Source organism: Cyanistes caeruleus, chromosome 2, assembly GCF_971803275.1.
Source record: "Cyanistes caeruleus chromosome 2, bCyaCae1.hap1.1, whole genome shotgun sequence".
In the NCBI taxonomy this organism is placed as follows: Eukaryota; Metazoa; Chordata; class Aves; order Passeriformes; family Paridae; genus Cyanistes; species Cyanistes caeruleus.
The window spans coordinates 882,900-906,800 of record NC_141702.1 but is presented as its reverse complement, the minus strand read 5'-3'; the positions used below and the strand labels follow the sequence as shown (position 1 = coordinate 906,800).

General features: G+C 51.7%; 2 protein-coding genes across 4 annotated transcripts in view; one reads left to right on the top strand and one right to left on the bottom strand.

The window, feature by feature from the left end:
* Positions 1-608: 608 nt before the first annotated feature.
* HADHB (hydroxyacyl-CoA dehydrogenase trifunctional multienzyme complex subunit beta) lies at positions 609-17,555 on the bottom strand. 3 transcript variants are annotated; one of them, XM_086875301.1, is made up of 17 exons: positions 17,161-17,431; positions 15,595-15,695; positions 15,416-15,490; positions 15,020-15,061; positions 13,437-13,533; positions 12,448-12,492; positions 11,467-11,566; positions 10,175-10,262; positions 8,684-8,871; positions 6,265-6,445; positions 4,877-4,998; positions 3,184-3,263; positions 3,056-3,103; positions 2,696-2,783; positions 2,541-2,615; positions 1,767-1,931; positions 609-1,150 (listed from the first exon to the last, which is right to left on the bottom strand). In XM_086875301.1, exons 3-17 carry the CDS (start codon positions 15,480-15,482, stop codon positions 1,115-1,117), a joined length of 1,422 nt encoding a protein of 473 aa, XP_086731427.1. In that variant the 5' UTR covers positions 15,483-15,490; positions 15,595-15,695; positions 17,161-17,431; the 3' UTR covers positions 609-1,114. The 3 variants fall into 3 exon arrangements, with proteins under 3 accessions (XP_086731427.1, XP_086731426.1, XP_086731428.1); XM_086875300.1 differs by lacking the exon at positions 15,595-15,695 and having other exon boundaries at positions 17,161-17,555; XM_086875302.1 differs by lacking the exon at positions 15,595-15,695 and having other exon boundaries at positions 17,226-17,420.
* HADHA (hydroxyacyl-CoA dehydrogenase trifunctional multienzyme complex subunit alpha) overlaps positions 17,470-23,901 on the top strand; it is a 24,589-nt gene continuing 18,157 nt past the window's right edge. Inside the window, exons 1-4 of the mRNA XM_086875299.1 lie at positions 17,470-17,583; positions 22,378-22,419; positions 22,507-22,577; positions 23,657-23,790. Coding sequence (XP_086731425.1) covers positions 17,496-17,583; positions 22,378-22,419; positions 22,507-22,577; positions 23,657-23,790 — 335 coding nt within the window. The 5' untranslated portion in view covers positions 17,470-17,495. The remainder of the gene's footprint in view (positions 17,584-22,377; positions 22,420-22,506; positions 22,578-23,656; positions 23,791-23,901) is intronic.

The window sequence follows — 23,901 nt, the reverse complement described above, 5'->3', positions numbered from 1 at the left end:
AGGTGTTTGTGAGGTGCTCTAGGAGAAACTCTGCTCCCTCTCAGGTAACAGCAGCCACCCTCAGCAGCACAAAGCCATGAGGAAACAGTGAAGAAAATAACGAGGACATTAAAACAGAACAACTGCCTCGTCTTCCCCACTGCTTGGGAGAAAGACAGCCCTGCTGTCTGAAGTTTATCAACACCTCAGAGCCCCTTGCAGGGCCCAGAGGGGCTCCAGGAGAGCTGGAGAGGGACTGGGGACAAGGGCTGCAGGGCCAGGAGCCAGGGAATGGCTGCCAGTGGCAGAGGGCAGGGCTGGATGGGATTTGGGGCAGGAATTGTTCCCTGGCAGGGTGGGCAGGCCCTGGCACAGGGTGCCCAGAGCAGCTGGGGCTGCCCCTGGATCCCTGGCAGTGCCCAAGGCCAGGCTGGACCCTGGGACAGTGGGAGGTGTCCCTGCCATGGCAGGGAGTGCAGTAGCTGCCCTTTAAACGCCCCTGCCCAGTCCCACCCGTTGTGATTCCATGATTCCAGAGAGCCAACACCTGGTGTCAGCTCACAGCTGCCACCACAGAAACCGTCCCCAAAGCATTTCAGGTGAAGGGAGGGGAAGAAAACAGCCAGAACTGGGTTTTGTCCTGATTTATTGCAGTTCCATCAGTGACATTCATCTGTCAGATGCAATTTGCTCATTCCAACAGCAATAGGACAGCATGGATCAAACAGCCCCTCAGAGCCCAGCTCAGCCCCAGCACTGAACCTGCTGTCCCAAAGAACTGCTCCTCCCCATAGCATTACCTCTCCTCTCAGCCCACCCACCTCCACTGCTTCACGTTCTCCTCATCTCCAAATTTAATTCTCCATACAGAACTTTGGAATAACTTTTGCTCCCCAGTGGGAGAAATCCTGAAGAGTTACCAGAGGGATCAGACAGTTACAAGGAGCCTGCAGAGACTCAGAGCCATGTTAACTGTTTCTCTCCTGGAAGTGGAATAGAGCGTGCTCATTAGATAAAAATTACTGGCTGAGTAACTAAAAGAGATTGATAAAGGCCACAAATCCCCTCTCCAAGAAGGATTGGGTGTAGGATTTATTAGTGCATTGAAATGGCACTGCCAGGCACAGGACGGAGGTTACTGGGGGTAAAGCTCCACGATCATCGCGTGTCCCTGGGAACAGAGAGACAGAAATGGCTCATTAACAGAGTCCAGACTAATCATTGCAGACACAGACCCAGGCTCCCAGGCACAGCATCAAGAATATGAGCTACAGTGGCCAGACACAAGCCCAGGTGGGCAAGAGGCCACTGGCCCTGGGCTGTGCCAGCTCTGGGGTGGCAGCAGGGCCAGGGCAGTGCCCGTCCCCTGTGCTGGCACTGCTGGGGCACCTCCAGTGCTGGGGGCAGCTCTGGGCCCCTCCTGCCAGGAGAGCCCTGGAGGGGCTGGAGCGTGTCCAGGGCAGGGAATGGAGCTGGGAAGGGGCTGGAGCCCCAGGAGAGGCTGAGGGAGCTGGGAAAGGGGCTCAGCCTGGAGAAAAGGAGGCTCCGGGGGCACCTTGTGGCTCTGCACAAGTCCCTGCCAGGAGGGGACAGCCAGGAGGGCTCGGGCTCTGCTCCCAGGGAACAGGGACAGGACTGAGTGGTGATAAGGGGCTGCCAGAGGAGCCTGAGGGAGCTCTGACCACCCAGCACCCAGAGCTGGAGTAACCAGACAGGATTGCAGAGTCCCAGCAGGATCAGCCCTGCCATTGCTGCCCTCTCCCAAGGGAACAGGCTGGAGCCATTACCTGCCCTCCTGCAGCACAGGCAGCCACCAGGCCGTACTGTCCCCCCTCCTTCTTCAGCCTGTGGGCAGCAGTGATGACCAGGCGGCAGCCAGTGGCCCCAAAGGGGTGTCCCAGGGACAGGGACCCCCCCCAGGTGTTGAACTTGTCCAGGGGAGGGGCTCCAACCTGCAGGGACAGAGGGACATGCTGAGGGACACATGGCTGGAAGGGGGTCATCCCACCTAATCCCAGCACCAAGCTCAGGATGGCACATCCAGGTGGCTGATGAGGGGATGAAACCACCCCAAAGGAGGTCCTGCTTCACCTGCAGCCCCTCAGGGAAACCCTGCACTGTGCAAGGACTGAGCCCCTCACATTGCTCTTAACACTCTCCTCTCCAAGGATTGTGGCCCTGGATCTTCCACCTCCTGCTGAGAACGGGAACAGCATCCCAAAGAAACGGCAAAAATTGGGATTTGTTGACCCAAACTCCATCGCTGCTCCTCACAGGACTGAGACAGCGCCTGGCTGTGCAGCACCAGCAGCTGCCAGGAGGGAGCCCAGTAACCCCAAAGTGAACTGGAGAGAAAAGTGGGTCCAGAGGAGGCTACGGAGCTGTTTCAGGGCAGGAGCACCTCTGCTCTGGAGCCAGGCTGGGAGAGCTGGGGTGTGTTCACCTGAAGAAGGCTCCAAGGAGACCTCAGAGCCCCTTGCAGAACCTAAAGCGGCTCCAGGAAAGGGGACAAGGACCTGGAGGGGCAGGACAAGGAGGAAAATGTCCTGACTGTGCCTTACCTTTGACTTCCTGCCCATGTAGTTCTGTGCAAACCAATCCGAATCCATGGCTTTCAGGTTAGCCAGGATCTGCCCCTGCAAAGCAGGAGAGGGTGACATTGCAATAACCCAAAGCAGATGGCTCCAGGGAGCCATCCCAGACTTGGAGCACTTACAGCAAAAGCCTCGTGGAACTCGAACACATCGATGTCACTCAGGCTGAGCCCAGCCCTCTCCAGCACTTTGGGAGTGGCGTAGGTGGGGCTGAAGGAGGGAAGACACACAAGTTTTGCATCCCTTTTTCCAGTCACATCCTTCTGTCTGGGCTCACGGCCCAGCTCTGCCCATCCCTCTCCAAGGGAGGCACAGCCCCCAGAACTATTGCTCAGGGTGCTCCTGCCACTGTTGCTCTCCCACCTCGTGAAGGCCTGGAGAGATGCAACATCTCCTGAGGCACTTCCCAAAAACACACCGTGGCAAGAGAAGGCTGTTGTGGGAGCAGGGGCTGTGGGGGGATGCTCTCCATCTCCACCTACCCCAGGAGCAGCTGGTCCTTGGGATCCTGGGACACGTACACGAAATCCCTGCGCAGGAAAAGGGCTGTCAGTGCCAGGGGACAGGAGGAGGAAGCAGGAGCAGAGGCCAGTGGAGCAGCCCCTCCTACCTTAGGTAGGCCTTTGGTTTGTATCCCATGGCCAGGGCCTTCTCCTCAGACATGATCAGGATCGCTGACGCTCCGTCGGTCTGGAACGGACAGGGAGAAGCTGGGTGAGGGCTGAAGGACCTGCACACCCTGCACACAACGAGCCCCACAGCCCTCAGAAACAGAGGACCTGAGCATCAGCAGAGCCTCCAGGACACCCCAGTATGACAGGGGCCAAAGGACAAGGCTGCTGGACCGAGTGGATGGAGGGATGGATGATCAGTAATGACACTGAAGCACTTCTCACAGCCCACAAGCACAATTCCCCTGGTTTCACCCAGGACACAGGTGCCTAAGAGCCCTGCTAGGCATGGGACAAGTTGGTTATCCCAAACACTCAGCTGTCCTCCCAGTGCCATCCCAAAACAGTAATTCCAGGAGGACACAAGCCACATGCTCACCACATGACAAAAATGATGATTGTGGGTTTGGCATCAAATCATGGAATGGTTTGGGTTGGAAGGGACCTTAAATTGCATCCAGTCCTGCCCCCCTGCCATGGGCTGGGATCACCTCCCACTACCCCAGGTTGCTCCAGGTGCTCAAAGTTTTTTGCTTCCATGTATTCTTCATGTATTTGTAGCTTTGGAGACTGTTAAATGCTTAGGTTAACTTCCAGTACTTGTCCAGCTTTCTTTCCTGCAGTGAACAAACTCTTATTGATGCATTCCTAAAATATTGGTTATCTTGCCTGCTACTTCTTCAAGGACTTTTTATTTAGCACTGTGTAATCACAGACATGCTAAAGGTAGGGTAGGAGATGGGGGGAGAGCTCCCATGGGGCAGAAGCCAGGGGGGATTTACTTAACCAACTGCTCCTCTAATTGGACAATACTGGCTGGATATTCTAATTGCCAGGTCTTGTATTAAATGGTACAAATCTAATTCAGGATGTGGCTTTTTGCCATATGCTGTACCTGAAGGCTTTCAAGGAAAGATTTCCTTCTATATTGTCATTCTAACATTGCATGGTAAAGTTTGTGCTCTATTTCTAGGCATCACAAGACCCAGTGTCCAGCCTGGCCTTGGGCACTGCCAGGGATCCAGGGGCAGCCCCAGCTGCTCTGGGCACCCTGTGCCAGGGCCTGCCCACCCTGCAGGGAACAATTCCTGCCCCAAATCCCATCTGGCAGTGGGAAGCCATTCCCTGGGTCCTGTCCCTGCAGAGCTGGGGCTGCCCCTGGATCCCTGGCAGTGCCCAAGGCCAGGCTGGACAGGGCTTGGAGGAACCTGGGACAGTGGGAGGTGTCCCTGCCAGTGGCAGGGGGTGGCACTGGGTGAGATTTAAGGTCCCTTCCAACCCAAACCATTCCATGATTCTGTGAAGTTCAGACTAAACCTACTGACTTTAGTTGTACCATGTGACCAATCCCATCCTGGGACAGAATCCCTCCATGGGCCTTTGAAGGATTGACCCCCATGAAGCAGCTACAGAGAAGCAAAGAGATCAGACAGCCCAAAACTTCAGAAGTTTTGTATGGATTTTAAAATGAAACAACCCAAATTCACCAGATTTCAACAGAGTTCCAAGTTACACCTGGAAAATCCAGAAACAGTTGATATTAAAAAGCTCATGATGATAGCAGCTAAGGGAGGCAGAGGCTCAGGTGGACAGCTCTCCCCTCTGGCTGACAGTGCTGGGAGGAAGAATTACCAGGAAGGAGGAGTTGGCTGCTGTGACTGTTCCATAGGGCTTGACAAACGCTGGTTTCAGTTTTCCCATCTGCTCCATGGAGGACGGCCGGATCCCGTTATCTTTGGTAACTGTGTCCTTGCCTGGTGAAGGAAAAAAGTACATTTCAACTCCAAAAATCAGCAGTGCACAAGGATTTCATCATCAGGACTCCAGGGGGAAAAAAAAAAAATCAGAAAATTGTGGGCTTCAGGACAAGCGTGAGGAGGGAAAAAAGGAAAATCTGTTTGTGGCATCAGCATGCTTAACATGGCTAAAAATAGCACTTAAAAATTGAAGCTACCTCACTTTTCCTCAGAAGACAGCAAAAACAAAGTGCTGCCATCTGTTTACTGGAAGGAAAAATTACCACATGGGAAAGCCAGTTGAGAAAAGAATTTAAATTTAGGTTAAAAAGCCTAAATGGAGAACTGAGTTTAAATCAGTTTACATTTACATGTTGAGTTTGAGGAATAAAGAGCACTGGGAAAACCCAAACATATCCATCTGCAATGATGCCAACTGCTAAATAAGTCTGTTAAATACCAATTGTATAACAAAGATCACATGGAACTGTGGCTCTACAAGGGAAATTTCTCCAGGATAGCAATTACAGTTCCCACATGAACAGGTATTGCAGCAAAGTGTGTCCCCTGGATCCTGGGGGGTGAGGGGGACACCAGGACAGGCAAAGGGCAGCATAAAGGTTCTCCCCAAACTGTTTCACCTCCCAGCAAGGAGTGTGAGGCCTGGGGAACTGGAACCTGCCACATTCCAGCTTTTCCCACCCAGTACTTGAGTTATAAGAGTGGGATTTTATTTGGCTGATGTTTGTTGTTGATATTCTGGGGTATAAAGGTGGCTTCTCTTGCCTGATGGAAGAGCAGGGGGATTCCATGTCCAACTGTCCTGATTTTCCTTGCTCTGTCCACCTCATTAGCACAGAAGTGGGGTTGGCAAGAAAAAATTTAGATATGTAAAGATACAACAGAGGGCAGGGTTAGATGCTAGGGATATTGGGAAGGAACTCTTCATTGTGAGGGTGAGGAAGGGTTGGGATGGAATTCCCAGAGAAGCTGTGACTGCCCCTGGATCCCTGGAAGTGTCCAAGGCCAGGCTGGATGGAGCACCCTGGGACAGTAGAAGGTGTCAGGGCTGGAACTGGGTAATCTTTAATGTCCCCTTCCCACCCATACCATTCCATGGCTCTGTGTTTACACACACAGCTATCCCGTCTGCAAACACATCCCTGTGCCAGCAGTTTTCCAGGGACAAACAGATCCTGGTAAAACCCACCCAGACCCCCAGAACTCCCCTGGGGCTGCCCCCAGCAGGGGGTAGCCCTGGCCATGGCACATGGGCACTGTCACCTGGCACTTTGAAGGGCACCACGTCCTGCAGCAGCCCCTCATCCTGGGCTTTCTTGGCCAGCGTGTGGGAGCGCAGGGCGTACTCGTCCTGCTCCTGGCGGGAGACGCCGAAGGCGGCGGCCAGGCGGTCGGCAGAGTGCCCCATGGTCTCGCTGGTGGAGAACTCTGCCACAGCTGGCAGCTGCAGCCAGGCAGGGGGGAAAAAAAAACACAGGTGAAAAAATAAACCCTCCTGGGAGCACACAGAGCCGAGCCCCACGGGAGGGAGGCGTTGGAGTCAGAGGCACAGAGAGCGTGCCCGTATCTCTGACATCCAAGAAAGCACTGAATTTCATATAACATCCTGAAAATAATTGTTAAATAGAAAAATTAGGAATGTAAATGTGTAGATTAGAAAGTTTTCTTAAGTCACTGGGTAAAAAAGTTAAAGTTTAGAGTTTAAATTAGTTTAGAGAACAGAAGACAAAATAGAAGATTTAAAGTGTTGTCTCTTGTCCTTCTTCTTCATGTCCTTCTAGAGGTTTTTGGGCAGCAGTAGGTGATTGTATAGAGAATGCCACTGTGCAACACTCAGGTGTTGGGTCATTGGGTCACTAAGAAAAATAATTTACTTGGCATCTGTTAATTGGGTAAATGGACATATAAAAGACCTTGCAGAAGATCTTTGTTAGCCATTTTTCACCTTTCTATCTTAGTGCACATAGCTCCTTGTACCTTGTATACATCTAATTCTGTTAAGAGAAGAATTAACCAAGTCTGAACAAGAGAAAAAACTGCCTCCCTCTCATCAATTTCAGTTCAAGGGGAGAAAGAACCTAACCACGAGTGTCCTATAGAGACAGGGAGGCCCCTCCCTTCGTTAATTCAGAGCTGCACAATTAACACACGGTGACCAGACCACAAGAGACTCAGTCAAATGCGGCAGAGAACCCATCCCTTTCCAAGATTGTGGAAAAAAACGGGGTCCAGGCTGCTGCTTACTCCAGGGATTCCAGAACTGTGTTGAGAGCAGATGCCTGTGCATTTAACAGGGAATGCACAACAAAAGGTGACCAGACCCTTTGGATTCAGCACAAACACCACATCCTGGTCCTCAAAATTCCTTGTCAGACACCTCCTCATCCAAAAGCAGAGCCCTGAGGTGATTTTGGCTTGGTTTTAGCTCTTCCAGCAGCACCCAGGAAATCCCTGCATGCAGTCAAGCCTGAAATCTTCGTATCTTATGTGGATTTGGGATGTCAGTGTGGTAGCTGAACAGTAGGCCTGTGAGGCCTCACAGATTACACTTTAACTTGAGAAACTGTACTTGTAAGAAAACTTGTTTGCTTTCCTTGAGAATGGAATTTTCTAATGGTGAAAAATAACTTGTTCTCCTGAGAAAAAAATTCTAAGACTGTAACTGTTAACAGCACCTATATAAACTATCCAGATTCATTAAAAATATATACAAACAATATCTTAAAAAAAACCTCCCACTAACCAGCACATAAACACCTCTAATAAACTAACCAATCAAAATAACAGCTAGTTACTAACCAATTAAAAACAAACATGATACCTTTATAAAACCCTCTATATTTAAATATGAAAATAAACCAAGACCTTCTTTTACTACTTAAACAAAAATGTATCTCGTCTGTTTACTATCCCTAATACAAAATCATAGCAACATGTCAGCTCTGCCACACTTAACCTGGGCCCTGCTGCACTCACTAAAGGGAATGCCATGGATGCAGTTTCCTTGTGAAGAGCTCAGGGTGGGAAGGAGGGAAGTGCTGCCCCTTTCCATCCTCACCCCTCACTGACCCCCAGGACAGAGCAGTGGCTCACTCTGCTCCTGACACGGCCCTGTGGATGCACCTCAGGGGAGCTGAACATCCAGACCCTGGCAGGATTTGGCCAGGAACAGGAATCAAAAGGCATATTTAAGATGTGTTAATCAAATTCATATACTGAGGAGATTCCTGTCTAATACTAAGAGGGGGGTACTTCTATTATCTACTAAAACTCCTCTAGAATTTTACTAGATAATAGAATTATCTATATATATATATTATTTCTCTCTCTATATATATAGGGTCTATATAATAGACCCTAAAATTCTTCTGACACTTCAGAATAACCTTTATATTTATGGGAAAAAAAATTCCTGTCATCTGCAGCACAGTTTGTCCAGGAGTTGCAGCAGGAGGTTTTGCACTAAGCTGGGTTTACTAAAGATGAATATGTGGGAAGAAAAATCAGAGGCCCAAATGCTGTGAGATGCATTAACCAGTGTTTTAACCCAAGGCAGAGGACAGAGATCAATCATGATGAACCCCAGGAACCATCTCACCCATTTTAAATCCTCTCCATCAAGGCCAAAATAATTACCTGTTCACACCTCCTAAATATCTAAACTCCTGAAAAACAAAAATACCTCAGGAGCAAAGTAGTCAGGGCGAATCTTGGAAATGAGGGAGAGCTTCTGGCCCAGGGTCTTGGCTCGGTTCAGGGTCAGCATCGTCTTCCTCATCTTCCTGCTGTGGCGGATGGGGACGTCGGACATGAGCTCCACGCCCCCAGCCACCACCACGTCGCACTGGCCGGCCGCGATCATCCCCACACCTGCAACGAGAGGTGCTGCCAGAGCGGGGACACCCACCCCCACAGAGCCCTGCCTACTCCTGCATTCCTCCTCTGAGCCCTTCAGAGGCTGGACAGAGTTAAAGGAATGAAGTATTTATTCCTCTGGTATTCCTATGGGTGTTATTAAAAGGCCTCCCAAGGATACACCTTGGGCAGTGCAAGAGCCCGGCCGTGGCTCCACCAAGATGGACTCTGAGCCACGAGTTTTCACACTTTTCTAAGTTTTGGTCCGTTTCCATCTTGGGGTTAATTGTCCAATTCCAGCTGCAGGTGATGCAGTCCCATCCTCCCAGACTGCTCTCCTCAATTCACTGCTGTTTACGCTTTTTGGGCCCGAGGCTGTAACGGTGTCCTTGGTTCTGGGGCTGGAAAAGGATTGTTTTGTCTGCCTGAGCTGTGAGGAGAGCGTGCTAATGCTTTGTATGAAGTTCAGAGTCACACTAAGGCAGTCCAGAATCTAAAAAATATGAAAGCTAAAACTTGAGGCATCACCTGCAGCCCTTGGCCGTGGCCAGGTTACACAATGTGAGCTCCTGTCACTTGGCTCCCGCTTGTCCTTGTCACACACAGCAGAGAGGGAAGGGCAGCCCCAGCAGTCTGAGCTGCATCTCCATTTTTTAGCCCTGTTTAGGCTAAACCAAAGATAAGGAGCCCAAAAGGAGCAACTCTCTCACCATGGTCAGTCTTTACCTCCCAAATAAACACAGACACTGGGCAGACATGCTGCTGCAGGCCTACAGCAGACACTCAGTTCATGTCACATTTTGCTGGCTAAAAAACTTCCACAGAATCCCTGAGGCTGGGAAAAACCTCCCAGACCATGGAGTCCAACCTGTGACTGATCTCCACCTTGTCACCAGCCCAGAGCACTCAGTATCTGAGTGTCCAGGAATTCCCTGGGCACCTCCAGGGATGGGGACTCCATTCTCTGGGTGCTCCTGCCAAGGCCTGAGCTCCCTTTCCATGGGGAAATTCCTGCTGCTGTCCAACCTGAGCCTGCCCTGACCCAGCCAGAGGCCATTTCCCCTTGTCCTGTCCCTGTTCCCTGGGAGCAGAGCCCGAGCCCTCCTGGCTGTCCCCTCCTGGCAGGGACTTGTGCAGAGCCACAAGGTGCCCCCGGAGCCTCCTTTTCTCCTGGCTAAATAATTCCATTTTTTCTTCCCATTCCAGCATTTCTTCAGTTGTTTCTTTACATTCACAAGCAGTGCAAGTTGAATAAGGGCTGTACAAGAACTCCCAAGCTCCCTCTCAACCCCACAGCTTATTCTTGCAGCCCACATACCTGTGGTCATGGCCTGGTTTGAGGAAATGCAGGCCATGGTGACGGTGTGGGCCGGAGTTTTGTCGGAGAACCCCGCTCCCAAGGCAGCCTACAACAACAAGAGTGGCTGTTAAACCTATGGCTTCTGCTCCCAGGCCAGAGCTGCCCCTGCCCAGCACACCTTGCCAGGTGGAGCTGAAGACAAAGACATGGAGTTTTCATCCAGTTAATTATGGCAGCAGCTCTTCCCCTCCCCAGACTCTGGAGCAGGAGCTGAGGTCACTGCCGAGGCTCTTGGCCACACTGAGAACAGTCACTGCTCCTCCACGCTTTTTAATAAAGAGACAAACTAATCACACCCCTCACATTTAAAAACATCACACCAAAAGAGCCTCCAACTACTCGATATCACCTTATTGGCAAAGGCAACACACGAGAGGGGTGATTTAGAGCACTCGGCACAAGGCGCTGTGGCTTCCCAGAGAGCAGCAAACTGCAGAGCAGTGACTCATCTGAGCATGTCCAGAGCAGCTCCCAAAGACCTTCCCTACTTGGGATGTGGCCAACTGGTTGAAAGTTCAGCAGTTGCTCCCAAGTTAAAATTACCCTGCAGCCCCATCTGACTGGCAGGTGACCAAAGGCAGGCCTTGCATTCCCGAGGCTGAGGCTGCACAGGGAGCCCAGGTTACATCATGGATTTATCCAGGTGCAGAGCACAACAGAGGCTCCAGGTTAGCAAAGATCAGGCTGCCTGTCCCGTGACTCCAGAGGATCAGCTGCTCTGGGGATAATCCAGGAATTGTGTTTTCTGGCTGCTGGAACGAAGGGCAGCAAAGCTGCTCTGCTTCAAATGCTGTGAATGCTGTGTCTGAGCAGCCAACTCAAATGAATAAATAAATCCCACAACAAAGCAAACCCTCACAGCACACTCTGCTCCTCCCAAGATACTGGGCAAGGCAGCTTTCAATCCAACTGGTATTTAGGAGCTGAGGGATCAGCAATGCTCAACAAAACTTTCCCTTGCAGGGAAGAGTCAAGCAGAGGCTTCACAGCATTGAGATACGAAAATCTGATAAAAAAAACGATGCTAAATGAGATCTGTGGCAGATTTCAACAGGAGGCAGAGAATCACAAAATCATCTTCCTTACAGTCCCAATAACTAATTTAACACACAATGCTGCACAACTACTTCATGCTCTCAAATCATATATAAACAAACAACAATACTGGGAAGTCATTTTCAGCAAGGATTTGTCATCTTCAGAGCAGTTGCAGAAATCAGACTCCCAGGGAAATGCTGCATAGAACCCACCTCTCTGGCAACATTACTCGTTTTCACCTCCTGGATAACTGTGCCATAAACAATGTAATCAACAACATCCCTTGGGACACTGGTCCGGGTCAGCAGGCCCCTAAGGAGAGGATCAAAACAAAGGGAATTTGTATCATTTGCACATAAATAATAACCTCTCCTCATCCCCTTCCTGCCACCTTGGCTGGAGAACAAGGCAACAACAGAACCACAGCTTCTGTCCCCCCATCAGAAAAAAATCTCATGTGCATGTGGGCCTGTGGGAAGTATAGCTGATTATGGGCTGCAAACAATCATGGTGATAATTTCACCAAAAGTCATTACAGGACTTCATTAAAACAATTATCTTATAGCCCTTACACCCCTCCTTCCACAAAATGGCTCCCAGAATCATCAAATCCCAGAATGGTTTGGGTGGGGAGGAACCTCAGAGCTCATCCAGTCCCACCCCTGCCATGGGCAGGGACACCTGCCACCATCCCAGGTGGCTCCAAGCCCTGTCCAGGCTGGCCTTGGGCACTGCCAGGGATGGAGCAGCCATCTCCAGGCTCCTCTCTTCTCCACAGCACTTTGCCTCTCAACAAAACAAACCCACTGCTAATGGCCCTCAGAGCAGAAGGGACAGGAGGGTTACAGAATTAGCTCAATGTTTTTGTCACTCAATCTCCTCTGTGTTGCCCAGGTTGTTTTTTCCACCAGATGTGAGTACGGCTCAACAGCAGCTCTGATCTCTGGAAAGCCAAAGCTGGGAATCAAATTCACTAACATTTGTCACCATCTCTTTGCATCAACACAAACTACTGAAAACCCCAACAACAACACAAACCCCACTGCTTAAACCACCCGCTACTGCAGAGTGAGGTCAGGAAAAATAAAGCACCTGAGCTGTTCAGAGCCAAACCCAGAGCCTTGGCTCTGCAACACTGAAACCTCAGCAGTTTAACAAGAATCCTCAGCCCTTCCAGTGTTCCATTTACTTACTGCAGTGCTGCTCTGGCTAAGTCATGTGGCATCAGATCAGCATACCTGGAAGGTGAAGAAGAGAGGAAGAAACTCAGAGGTGTGAGAAATCAGTGCAGAATTCTCCTGTGAGCACTGAGCAGGAGAACTGGGGATGGATCAGAAATGCTCCACTGTGCTTCTGAGCAAACAATTCAAGGAATTACAGATTGGTTTGGGTGGGAAGAGTCATTAAATCTCATCCAGTGGCACCCCTGCCATGGCAGGGACACCTCCCACTGTCCCAGGGTCCAGCCTGGCCTTGGGCACTGCCAGGGATCCAGGGGCAGCCCCAGCTGCTCTGGGCACCCTGTGCCAGGGCCTGCCCACCCTGCCAGGGAACAATTCCTGCCCCAAATCCCATCCAGCCCTGCCCTCTGCCACTGGCAGCCATTCCCTGGCTCCTGGCCCTCCAGCCCTTGTCCCCAGTCCCTCTCCAGCTCTCCTGGAGCTCCTTTGGGCCCTGCAAGGGGCTCTGAGCTCTCCTTGGAGCCTCCTCCTCTCCAGGTGAGCACCCCCAGCTCTCCCAGCCTGCAATCACTGCACTAAACCCAAAGAAAAGCAGCAGTGATGGGATAAAGAAGCCCCTTCTCCATCCTAACAGTCAGCTGTGGTCCCAGTTCAGTTGTGGGTTTGGTGGCACAACAATCCAGGAAGAAGAGCCTACAGCAGGTTCTTGGCCCCTGTCCTGCCAGTTTTGTGAAACTTGTTCCCTCATCTGCTATATTCTCTAACTGCTTCCTCTAGACCTGCTCCATGGGGATTCACACACACAGACAAGCTTCTTCAAAACACACTTTTGCACTAAATAAGCTGGAATAACTGCAGCAGCACAACTCAGGGCACCTCCTGAGCCTTTAGGCTCAAGAATAACTACATGAAAATGAACAAGTGAGATTTTTCACAGAAAGAGTCGAGTATTAACCAAGTCAGAGGGTGTTCTCTGTATTTTACTCCTCCTTGATACTCACGTGGTGCCAGACTGCAGAAAGGGAATGCGGACACCCTCCACCACCACCACATTCTTCACCCCAGTTTTGCCCAAGGTCTTCTTAGTCTTGGGCTGGACTGTGAAAAGAAAAGTGATGGTGACAAGAATATCATTAATTTTAATATAGATCCTGCAAAGACTTCTAGAAAACACAGAAAATTGTCCTCTTGGTGCATAAGTGAAAGACAGGGAAGGTAGGACACCTGAGTTGGAACCATGGAGTGGTTTGGGTAGAAAGGACTTTTAAAACTCATCCAGTGCCACCCACTGCCATGGGCAGCAACACCTTCTGCTATCCCAGGTTGCTCCAAGCTCCATCCAGCTGAGCCTAGAACACTTCCAGGGATGGGGCCTATGCCTCACCAACCTCACAGCCAAGAATTTCTTCCTAATGGGAAGAAATTCTCTCCCCAGTGGGAGAGGTTCAAGACAAGGGATGTCATGACCCAGCACCATTCCACAGGCCAGCACCAGGATGAAACTCCAGCACTATCTGGAGATTCCTTCAGGCTCTTCCCAAAGCCCAGGAGCTGCTGTCCAGGCCTGTTCCCAAAATCCCAAAGCATGAATCACCTCAGCAACCCCCACAGAGAGCCCAGGGCATGGATCACCCCAACCACTCACTGTGGGCTAGGACTGAAAACTGGGAATGGCTGCTGGGAGCCAGAGGCAGACTGGGAATGGCTGCTGGGAGCCAGGACACTCAGAGGATGAGAGGACTCTGCTGCAAACACTGGTTTGCCTGAAGTTTTCCTTGCTTGCAGCTTTTCAGGAACCCCTGAACCACTCTGCACTCTACATTTCTAAGATTTAAGTGGAACAAGATGTTGTTGGATTTTGGTTTTTTTTAGGGCTGAGTTTTTTGGGATACTTTTTAACAGGGAGTTTCGTTTATTTTAGTTCTGTGTTAGGAAGGATATTTTTAAGCCTCATTAGGTTCTTGTTTTTTCATGTTTATTAATATATTATCAAAAGACATGGCAGGTTTTTTCTAGACTTTTTGTTCAAGTTTAACTCATCATCACTTGGCTTAAATTGGTTCAAATGGTGTAAAATGGCTTTGAAATAGGCAGTTTTTTAATCTTTAAATTAATTTTCACTCAATTAACAATAGACACGTAAACTATTTTTCTTAGTGACTCAATGACTCAACACTTGTGTGCTGCACTGTAACATTTTCTATCTAATCACTTATTACTACTCAAAAACTTCTAGAAGAAGATGAAGAAGAAAGGACAAGAGACAACACTTTAAATCTTCTATTTTATCTTCTGTTCTCTAAACTAGTTTAAACTCTAAACTTTAACTTTTTCACCTAGTGACTTAAGAAAACTTTCTAATTTACACATTTACATTCCTAGCTTTTCTATTTAACTTTAACTGTTGTTTTTATGGTGTTGTATGAAATTCAGTGTTTTCTTGGATGTCAGAGCCAGGTATCAGAGATAAGGGCACACACTCTGTACTTCAGACTCCAACACAAGACTCTGGGAAAGGGAGGCAGCTTCCAAAACAGCCTTGTCTAGTACAGACCCTCTGAGATTCCTGGTGCTTTCCCCTTACCTGCAGCTTGGAACTGCGAGGAGCAGCTGAGTGATCGAGCAACTGGAAAACAAGAAAGGGAAAAAAGCCAGAAAAAATGTCAGAAACAGTTCTGGTCTCTGCAAGAAGGGTTAAAAAAGAAAAAAATGGTCAGTGTAAGACACCTGACCACCTGTGGGGTGTGGGGTGGTTTACTCTGTTCAGAAACTTGACACATTTTCTGTTGACTGTTAATCAAGACTCATCCCCATATGATGTGGGAACGGACAAGGCAAGCATGTCATTAGGGATGAAAAAATTAACACTGTCAGCCTTTTAAAGGTGTGAACAGGGCAGATTCACATCCCAGCCTTCATTCCAAACCAAACACTTCAACCAGAAGTTTATGGCCCACCAATGAAAGCTAAAGGTACTCACGGGCCCCGGCAGCCCACGCTGAGGACACGGGGAGGTTCCGCAGGGCAGAGCTCAGCATGGAACTCATTCTGGAATCTAGGGAAAGGCTGGGGTCAGTCCAAGCTGCTCTGTCCGGGACAATCCCAAGGGAAGAGACCTGCCTGCCTCACACAGAGCCACAAGGTGAGGGGCAGACACACCAAGGACAGCAGCAGCAGCACAGAGAATCGCCTCCCACCACGCTCCGTGAGCAGGACGGGACCAGGAGGAGCCTGGCTTGTGGCTGGGGCTGCAAATGTGCCTGTGAATAAATACTGCCCAGTGAGCTTCTCGATTCCCTCCCAGGAACTGCTCCAGCTCTTCCCACTGGAAAATTGTCCCAGTGCCCAGGCAGCCTTGCTGCCAGCAGCACCTCCTGACGCAGTGTCCTTGGCACCCCCACCCCCTGTTAACCCCTGGTGCCAGCCTGAGGAGCTCCTGCTGTGCATCCCCATGGCAAACAGAGCAAGTTCATGTCCTCCACCCCCAAAAACCCCTCTGCAGCTTTCCCAAGCTCATTCCAAAATCGGGTTTCCCTACAAACAAACCCTCATCTGCAGGTTTTATTGCCCAGGCCCTCACAGCTCCAGGTCTTTGGTTGATCCATGCCAACATTCATCTCCCTCTGTCACACTTTGGGAGTTCAAATCCTAGCACTTTCCCTCCCAAAGTTTTTTCCATGGAGGGCCACAGGAGCACCCACAGTCCCAAACCCAGCCCTCTGCAGCTCCCCAAAACTCAGCACAAGCTGCCAGTCACCCCCTTGGACACCTCCCAGCTGCAGTTCCACACCTGGAACGTGTCCCACAGCATTCCTCCCTTCCCAGCCCACAAACCAGACCCAGGCTCCTTCTGCCAACAAAGATCTCAAAACCTGACCTTTGTGAGGCATCCTACTCCTCCTCCACCTGTGCCGACCTCGCTCCCCGCACCTGATCAAGGCTTTTCTCTAAACTTCCCCTGCCCAGCTGACAGAAGCTTTTCGCAGGTATAACCTCCTCCTCCCTCCCACACTGCCCAGACATCTCCTCCCGATGCCCCCCCGTTCCTTCCCCACAAAAACGCCCCCAATCCCCTCATTTTCGGCAGCCAGTGCTCCCCTGGCACCCCAAGAGCTCAGCCCTGACCGCACAAATCACCAGGGCAAAGCTCCTTCCAGAGCCTGCAGGATTTGCCCGGAGGCCACGATCCTCATGGATCCCTTCCAACTCGGGATAATCCACAATCCCACAAACAGCCACTAATCGCTTCCCGTCTCCACACACCCCTGACACTTTCACACCGCAGCACCTCACTTTCACCCTCATCCCCACCGCGGGACTCCCATCGGCTACACCCTGCTTCCCTCAGCCGCCCCCGAACCCCCTCATCCATCCGGCACCGACTCCCGACCCCTCCATCCACCCAGGACCAACCCCTCAATCCCTTCCGACCCCCCTCACCCTTTCCCAGCCCCACCCCGTCCATCCGGAACGAGCCCCAATTCCCCTCAGTGTTCCCCCGTCCATCTGGGACCGACCCCCGCACTCCCTTCATGCTTCCCCCGCACACTGAGGGCCGACCCCCGATCCTCTGCTCCGTCCGGACCGAACCGCCCACTCCTTTCCCCAGGACCGACTCCCGACTCCTGTCACCCTTCCCACACCCCGTCCATGCAGGACAGAGCTCTCAGCCTCCCTGTCCGCCCTGTCCCCTCCCGCGCGCCCCGTCCCGCTCCCTCCGCTCACCTCGGCCCTCACCCCGCTCTGCCGCCGCGGCGCAGCCACTCAGCAAGGGCCCCGCGCCCCCTCACCGTGCGGGCTGCCCGCAGCACGCCTGACCCGCACCGCCCCTGTGCAACCGCTCCGCAGCCCCTCCTCGGCCTCTCCCGCAATCCGCTCCCGCTCGGCGCAGACTGAAAACCCCCGAAACACAGCGGAGAGCGGAGGAAAGGGAGGCAGCAGTGTGCTGGCGGCGGTAAAGTGCGCTGGCAGCGCTGAGGTCGGGCGCGGGTGGGGCGGCGTGGGCGGGGCGGGCGCGGTCAGGCCCCCGGCGGCCTCTCCCTCATTCGACCTCGACGAAGATGGCGGCGGCGGTGCGGGCTATCGGCAGCCTCGGCCGCCTCCCGGCCGCCGCCAGGGCCGGCCCGACGAGACGCAGCCCGCCCCGCGGTGAGCGGGGGGACGGCGGGAAGCGGGGGAGGCTGGCGGGCGGTGTGCCCCGCGTGAGGGGAGCGCTGAGGGATGGGGCACTGGGGGCAGTGAGGGGTAAGGGACGGAGATACCGGAGGGGCGCTGAGGGCACATCGAGGGAAGGGGAACACTGACGGGCAGTGGGACAGCGAGAAGACAGTGAAGGGTCGGGGAGGGGTCACTGAGAGGTGGAGAAATACCGACAGGGCAGTAAGTGGGTGCGGACTGGGGTGGTGAGGATGAGGAGCAGGGTGTTACAGAGAGGATTTCTTGGTGCCGTGGCGGCGGTTTGGGTGTGTCCCCAAGGGCTCTTCAGGTGTGACCGTGGGGGGCTGTGAGAAATGTGGTGTACCCAGGGAAGGGTCTATGAGGACCGGACCCCCGGGGGAGCTGTGGGGTGGGAAGTGTCCCCATGTGTGTCTGTGCCCCATGTGAGGGGTTTGTCCCCATTTGTCCCTGTGAGTCACCAGGCAGGTCCCAAACATCCCCCCATGTTCCTCCATGTCCTGGGGTCTCTGGGGCTTGTGTGGCCCCACTGGGGACACTCTGCCGTGCCAGTCCTTGCTCAGGGACACGCTGTGGGAATCTCTCTGCAGTTCTGGGGGGTCCCTGTGACCTGGCATCGAGGGGGACACACCTTCCAGTCAGGACAGTCCCTGCATGTGATCTGAGCCACAGGAGTGTCCTTGTGCCCTGACACGAGTGCCTGTCCCCAGTGCCCCAAGGGCCTGCTTGGAAAGAAGAGGGTGTCCCCGTGTCCTTGGGTGTCTGGGCCCTGTGGCTGCCCTCCAGGCATGCAGGTGTATCCATGGGAAGGGGTATCCCTGTAATCCCAATTGGCTGGGAGGGAGGGTGTCTCCAGGTGCTCCATGGTCTCTCAGCTGAAAGAATTTGGATTGTTCATCCTGGAGAAGAGCAAGCTCTGGGGAGAGCTCAGGGCCCCCTGCAGTGCCTGAAGGGGCTCCAGGAGAGCTGGAGGGGGACTTGGGACAAGGTATGAAGGACAGGGACACAGGGAATGGCATCCCATTGCCAGGCAGCAGGGTTAGATGGGATATTGAGAAGGAGTTTCTGGCTGTGAGGGTGGGGAGGGGCTGGAATGGAGTTCTCAGAGCAGCTGTGGCTGCCCCTGGATCCCTGGCAGTGCCCAAGGCCAGGTTGGACATTGAGGCTTGGAGCCACGTGGGATAGTGGAAGGTGTCCCTGCCTGTGGCAGGAGTGGCACTGGATGGGCTTTAACATTTCCTCCCCACTTAAACCATCCTGGGATTCAGTGATTCCATGATTTTGTGTGAGGCATCTCCCTTTCCAGCCTCAGCAGAGCTGTGGCTCTCTCCTGCCTATTCACAGAGCTGCCTTGGTACTTCCTGGCTCCCAAGGAGGGAGTCCCCAGGAGCCCTGGGAAGGCCAAAGAGCCTGGCTGAGAAGCTCTGGAAATCTCATATTTGAGCACTTTGAAGGTACTCAGAGCCTGGTGTTGATGTTGGTCCAAAATCCAGCTGCATTTCGTTTAAACCCAAACCTGGGCTCAGCGGTGCTGGGTTCAGAGCTGGACTCAGAGCTCTGGGAGCTCTTTTCCAACGTGAGCGATTCCATGATCCTGGGATCACACCCATGTTACGTGCAGCCCTGGAGCAGGCTTGTACGTGACAGGGTGCTGCAATCACTGATGAGGAGACTTGTGGCAACTCCAGGGAGTTCTCAGGCTGTTGCTGGTTGGAATTCTTGTTCTAACTGGTAAAGCTCTTCACAACAGCCCTGGAGCTTCTCTGAGGATGCTGTCACTGTTCTTAATTAATTAATAGCCTTGTTCTGCCTTGCAAAGCATTTGGGAAGTGGATGCAAAGCTCTCCCCAAAGGCAGGGAGCAGTCAGGAGCCAGGTGAGCTCCAGGGCTGGCTGTACCTGCTGGGCCACATCCGTGTGCCGCCGGGTTCCCGGAGCGGGTTGGGGAGCTCAGTCTGCCAGGAGTTTCCCAGATCACGGGTCACAGCTCCGTGCTCAGCTCACAGGGACAGCTCAGGCGGCCTGAGCTTCATCCTGTCCATCCTGCTGGGGCTTGGGGTGCTCCAGGAGTGGGAAAAGGCTTTTCCCTGAGCCATCACCCATGGAGGCTGTTCCCAGTTCAAGTGGTGTGCCGCGTCCGGGTGAGTGGAAGGGCGGGAAGGGGAAGTGCTGGGCAGGGAAGCAGCTGGGGTAGTAACTGGGAAAAGAGAAAGTGGGAAGGAGCAGGCTGGGCTGTGAGGTGGGTGTTGTCCATTCTCTGGTGCATCCAAGTCCTTGGCAACGTCCTGAGGGCACCTGAAGTGTTGGTGTCCTGGTGTTGGACAGTCTTTGAGCTGGAGTGGGTGGAGGAGTGAGACTGAAACCAATTTCCAGGGCTTTAACTCTGGAATGAATGATGGGACATGATGGAAGTCTGAAGCTGGGCTTCTGCTTCCTGCAGCACTTTGGAGGATTTTTCTGGCTCTGGTCTTGGCACTTTCCCATTACAGAACTGAAAGGGTTAATGCCTAAAGCAGATGTGCAGGGACCAGGACCAAGGAGCTGCTTTTGCTGCCTGGCAAAAGATGTTTTCCACAAATATGCTGGACTTAAAACAAGCCACTGTCAGGCTACCAAAACCTCATTCTAGTGTTAACCAGCTGGTACCCTGCTGACAGCACCTCTCCCAAAAGAGTTTGCATTCAAATGCAGTGAGATTTCTTCAGTCATGCCCTTAATTTATTGTTTTCCTACTTTCCTACCTTTTGTTTTTGTGAGAATGGAAAGGCAGAGTGGAATTGAAGGCTGAAGGTTTTATGGAAGGAATCTGTTTGGGAACTAATATAGAAAAGGAAAGCCATGTAAAGAGCGAAAAAACATGGAATCCCAGACTAGTTTGGCTGGGGGGGAACTTCAAGCTCATCTTGTTCCATCCCCTGCCATGGGCAGGAACACCTTCCACTATCCCAGCTCACTGCAAGGATTGAATGAATTAATTCAGGGAGACAGTTCAGCCCTTGCCTTCTCTTTGAAGAGGTTATATGGCTTTTATAGAGTTAAAATACTGCTGCTAAAGGTGCCTGGTTTTCTGCTGGGCAGCATCTCTCACCAGAGGAATTGTTGTCAACCCACGCTTGGTTTGTGGGAATCGAATGTTGGTGCTTATTTTCAGGAGTGCCTGACTTGAGCACACAGAGAGTTTGAGGGAAATCATTGGAGCAATCACATGTGGGTATTAAATATTGCTGAGGAGCTTTGGAGTGGGAACCAGCTCACTCTTGTTTATAAAATGCTGCTGTGGGCACATGACACACACAAACGCACCCCAGACCTGTTTGCTGGGACTGTGTGACGCTGAATTTCCATCCCCACGCCATCACACCGCGTATCCCGTGCTCAGGAATGGGAGCAAAGGTCACTCCCTACTGCCAGCACCCCGGACAAGGTGGAAAGGAGGCCAAAGTGCAGCAGAGCCCCGGCCCTGAGCCCGTGTCACGGGGCTGTGGCAGGGGGAGACACCTGTTGGGGAGGCACAGTTTTTTCTCCTGGTATTGCATTATTCTCCCTCCTTGCTGCTGGGAATGGGAATGTTTCATTCCTGAAGGTTTTAGCAGTGTTTAGCAGAGCCCTCCCGTGGCTGTCTGTGTGTGAGCTGGTAGATACATGTGGAAGCAACACTTTTCCTGGAATTCAGACTTAAAGCAGCTTTGGCAGGGATTCAGCCTGGACCTGAGTTAGGGGATCCTCGGGGTCAAGATCAAGGTTGCTTGAATGGAGCTGGGGTTCATTGATGTGCTGAGAGATTGTGGGCTCAAACATGATTTCTGAGCAGAAAAAGGAGGTTTGCGAGTCAGAAACTTGTGGGCAGAACTTGTTCATCTTGTGGTCTGCATTTTCTGAGGGCTCTGCAAGAAGACATGTCTATGTGCTTTGTATGTCATTAGTAGAGGTGGATCCCAGAGCCCTTCCAGGAGAGGGACTGGGGACAAGGGCTGGAGGGCCAGGAGCCAGGGAATGGCTGCCAGTGGCAGAGGGCAGGGCTGGATGGGATTTGGGGCAGGAATTGTTCCCTGGCAGGGTGGGCAGGCCCTGGCACAGGGTGCCCAGAGCAGCTGGGGCTGCCCCTGGATCCCTGGCAGTGCCCAAGGCCAGGCTGGACAGTGGGAGGTGTCCCTGCCATGGCAGGGGTGCCACTGGAGGGGCTCTGGGGTCCCTTCCCACCCAAGCCAGCCTGTGGTTCTGAGTATTTTGTTGATAGATGGAGGCAAGAATAAATATTTTGTAAGCTTTTTGTGGCCCTCTTTTGTGCCCCCTGAGATCTGTGGTCACACTTGGACTGGCCCCATTTGCTGGCACCAGAGTGTGTTTTTACAGAAATACCCTGGACAGTTGTGTTTGCTTTGTAGGGAATTCACCTTGAAGCTCCCAAAGTACAGGAAGGTCCCTGGTTTAGCACATGAAGAGATTGGAATGAGGATGATAACAGCAAAACTCCGTGTGCCACCTGCTCCATCCCTTGTCAGCTGGTTGGGAAGGAGGAGTTCATTTTTTCTGCTCTGGGTTGGGCACTGCTGGCACTGCAGTGAGGGGTCTGTGCTGGAAGGTCACTGCAGTGCTGTGGAACCTGCTGGACTCTGCTGGGGCACAGCTCAGGCCGTGAGGGGAGGGACTGGCTCGTGCCCAGGGTTTCCAAAAGCTCTTCCTGGCAGGTGAGGGGAGCTGGGAGAGGGTGAGGCTGAATCTGAATCTGCTGAGAATTCCTTTAACACCTCTAACATCTTTTCCTTAGGTTATGCCTGCCGTAACATCTCCACCTCCAGTGCCCTCCAGAGTAAGTATGAAGCTTTTCTATAAATCCATTTTTTTCCCTTAAAATCCCTGGAGCAGGATCTGACCCCATCCTTGTGTTTGTTTGCAGGCAGAACCCACGTCAGCTGTGATATCAAAGGAGATGTTGCTGTCGTGCGATTCAATACACCAAATTCCAAGGTACTGAAAATTCCCATTTAAGGCTAAGAACTTTCCTAACCTGCAGCCTTACAGAGCTGGGAGCAAAGGAGAAGTAGGAAAAGAAGGTTTGGGGATTTTAATGAGACATCTGGAGATGCCTCTTGGAGTACTTTGTGTGTGCTCAGCTAATTTGTCCCTTTCCCAAGCACAGGGTACTGTAAAATTTCAAATCTTAAGGAAAACTTTAAAAAAAAAATTAAATCTTGTTTAGTTCATGTATTCAAGTCAGTTAAAGAATGTGTCCATCCTTCAGTAATTTGGAATCCATAAATGTTTTTGATTCTGTTATTATGAATATAATACAAACAGAACCTAATTCTCATTTTTTAGGTCGATACAGCTGCCAGTTGTTCAGGTACCAGGAGGCAGGAACTCTGTAAATGGCATCTCAGGAAAACATCTAAAAATGCATTTTGAATTTCAGATATCATCTCACAGATGGAAATGCTCTTTATGAGCAATGGTAGAGCTTGCAATAAAAACCTGGTTTTTAAGGCAAAGCAGCTGAGCTGCTCTGATATTATGCAAGATAAAAGATTGCACTACTACTGCTATGAAAAATCTTGTATTAATTGTAACAGACCAGAAGGGTTTGTTTTTTTTATATATTCCTTTCCTTTGAGGAGCAACAAGGAAACAGGTTTGAAATATCTGTTTTATGTGAGGATTTGGTGGTACCTAAAGAACCCAAGCTGGATTTGTCCTGCTTGGTGCAGCCTTTCAGTAAAGCTGGAGTGATGTTGTCAGCCTGGTCTGGGGAACATGTCCCTGTTCATTGCAGGGGGTTGGATGAGATGACCTTGAAAGGTCCCTTCCATCCCAAACCATTCTATGATTCTACAATTATATGGAAAAGAAACAGTTTACGAGGTCATAAAATCAATCTTCGGGGTCACAATCCCACTGTTGGGAAGGTTAAAGAGGAACTTGCTAATTAAAGATGACCTGCTGCAGGGTTTTATCCTGGAGTGGGCTTTGTGCTAGGACAAGGCTGAGGTAACTTGCAGCAGATGTGGGCTCAGGCTGATCTCCTGCTGACAGTGCTGCTTTGCTCCCAGGTGAACACCCTGTCCAAGCAGCTGAGCGCAGAGTTCACCGACGTCATGAACGAGATCTGGGCCAACGAGGCTGTGAGGAGCGCCGTGCTCATCTCCTCCAAGCCAGGCTCTTTCATTGCTGGAGCAGATCTCAAGTAAGCACAGGGCTTCAGGAGCTGATGGAGCGGTCCCTGAAATCCAGCAGTTTGTCCCTGACATCTCCCTGGGGCGAGGCACAGGCTGGGTGTGAAATCCCTGTGCTCAGG